The sequence below is a fragment of the Triticum urartu genome, chromosome 2, assembly GCF_003073215.2.
Source record: "Triticum urartu cultivar G1812 chromosome 2, Tu2.1, whole genome shotgun sequence".
Classification (NCBI taxonomy): domain Eukaryota; kingdom Viridiplantae; phylum Streptophyta; class Magnoliopsida; order Poales; family Poaceae; genus Triticum; species Triticum urartu.
Genome location: NC_053023.1, coordinates 202,577,248 through 202,579,113, shown reverse-complemented (window position 1 = coordinate 202,579,113; position 1,866 = coordinate 202,577,248). Strand labels below are relative to the sequence as shown.

The following is a 1,866-nucleotide window of genomic DNA, read 5'->3' as shown; positions in this document are numbered from 1 at the left end:
TACATTATTGGTGGACCAAGCCCGCATCTTTACTGGAGAAGAAATAACACCGACAAGTGGGCCATATAGAAAATTAAAACACGTGACCACTCCGTCGATTCCCATAGAGACCTGGACTCCCGCGGAAAGTCCAAAACGAAAACCTTCCCCGCCCCATATGCCCCCGCCCTCCCGCCGCTTCCGGATCCGAACCCTCGCGGCTCCGTCCCTCGCATCCACCGTCCAATCTCGCGCATCCGACGGCCCAAACCAGCGATCCGCGTGATCGCCGCCCATTGGCTGTCGCCCCGTCCCCACCCTCCTATATATTCTCCCCCCGCGCTGAGCGAAACCTCCCACCTGCGTCCCTCTCGCCTCCACCGCCTCCTGTCCCCTCGCGCGTTCCGTCTCCCAGTAGCGGCTCCCGTCGTTCCCCTCCTCGGTTGCTGAGATGGCCGGTCGTGGGAAGGCAATCGGCGCCGGCGCGGCCAAGAAGGCGACGTCCCGTAGCTCCAAGGCTGGGCTGCAGTTCCCCGTGGGAAGGATCGCCAGGTTCCTCAAGGCCGGCAAGTACGCCGAGCGCGTCGGAGCCGGCGCCCCCGTCTACCTCGCCGCCGTCCTTGAGTACCTCGCCGCTGAGGTGCGTTTCTCGCGGATCTCATCCTTGCCCCTGTTCTCGCGGTATTCTATTCCTTGATCCGGTTCCGTCGTGGGTTCCGACAAATCGGGCTATTCTTAGATCTGTTTAGAACCGTGCCGTCTGTTAATAGCAATGCGTCGAAACCGAAGTTATTTTCGCGTACAAATTCGTCAAGATAAGGTTTCTCGGGTGCAGAATCGATGTGCTTTCCTTTGTATTCATTGCATTGGTTGCTGCTTGTTCTAATCTGGTCGTCCTTCCCCATATCTAGGTCCTGGAGCTGGCCGGAAACGCCGCCAGGGACAACAAGAAGACCCGTATCGTGCCGCGCCACATCCAGCTCGCCGTGCGCAATGACGAGGAGCTGACCAAGTTGCTCGGCGGCGCCACCATCGCCAGCGGCGGTGTGATGCCCAACATCCACCAGCACCTCCTCCCCAAGAAGGCCTCTTCCTCCAAGGCGTCCACCGTCGATGACGACGACAACTGAGGCCCTGTCCTTTCCCTCGCTGCCACCGCCCGCACCATGGATTACATTTGCATCACAAAGACGAAGGAGTTTCTTGTTTCGTAGGATTTAGTGTCTTGGTTTTCAGGAGAGTCCCGGATGGTATGGTATTAGGAGAATTTCTAGTTGGTGGTCGGATTGGTTGCTTTCATCCCATGGCTGTGAATATGGCAAACAAATTTTCGGGTGTTCAAACTCAGATGTAAGGCTGCTTGATCTTGTCCGGTTTCCATGGTTGAAGAAATTGAAAGGAACTCAACTTTAAGCTATTACCAATTTTGTCGCTCATTGTTCTAATCGTACCTGTTATTTGATTTGCCTGAAGGATTCACAGTGATAGGTTTTTAGTAGTATGTGATTACATCGTGCTTTAGTAAATTTGGTATTTCTTGTCGTGCTCTACGAATGATGTGTAACCAAGATGCATCTCCCTTTCTGGGCGATGCAGGCTGCAATGATTGAAGAACGTGCTGTTGAGCTATCACGAAATTGACTATTTAACTGGACTTACAAGTGCTCCACGGATTCCATTATGGAACGTTATATTTTCACAAACTTGATTCCAAATTAGTATCCTTGCATCCCACAACGATCGTCGCATATGCTTGCTTGGCAGTGGAGGTAGATGCATCACGGACGAAGGGCGCGCGCATGGCATACGGCTCAGGTGTTTCCCTCGACGTGTATCTTACTCCACCGGTTCCATATATATAAAGAAAAGAGTCGTGCTATACACACG

The 1,866-nt window shown here is 53.4% G+C and overlaps 1 protein-coding gene across 1 annotated transcript; it reads left to right on the top strand.

The window, feature by feature from the left end:
• Window positions 1-328: 328 nt before the first annotated feature.
• Window positions 329-1,396, top strand: LOC125536762 (histone H2A.4). The gene is made up of 2 exons (XM_048700018.1): window positions 329-619; window positions 891-1,396. Exons 1-2 carry the CDS (start codon window positions 431-433, stop codon window positions 1,107-1,109), a joined length of 408 nt encoding a protein of 135 aa, XP_048555975.1. The 5' UTR covers window positions 329-430; the 3' UTR covers window positions 1,110-1,396.
• Window positions 1,397-1,866: the final 470 nt, after the last annotated feature.

Coding starts and splice junctions, on each gene's coding strand:
- LOC125536762 (XM_048700018.1), top strand. CDS start 431: ATGGCCGGTCGTGGGAAGGCAATCGGCGCCGGCGCGGCCAAGAAGGCG. Junction 620..890: donor TTGAGTACCTCGCCGCTGAG/GTGCGTTTCTCG, acceptor CCCCATATCTAG/GTCCTGGAGCTGGCCGGAAA.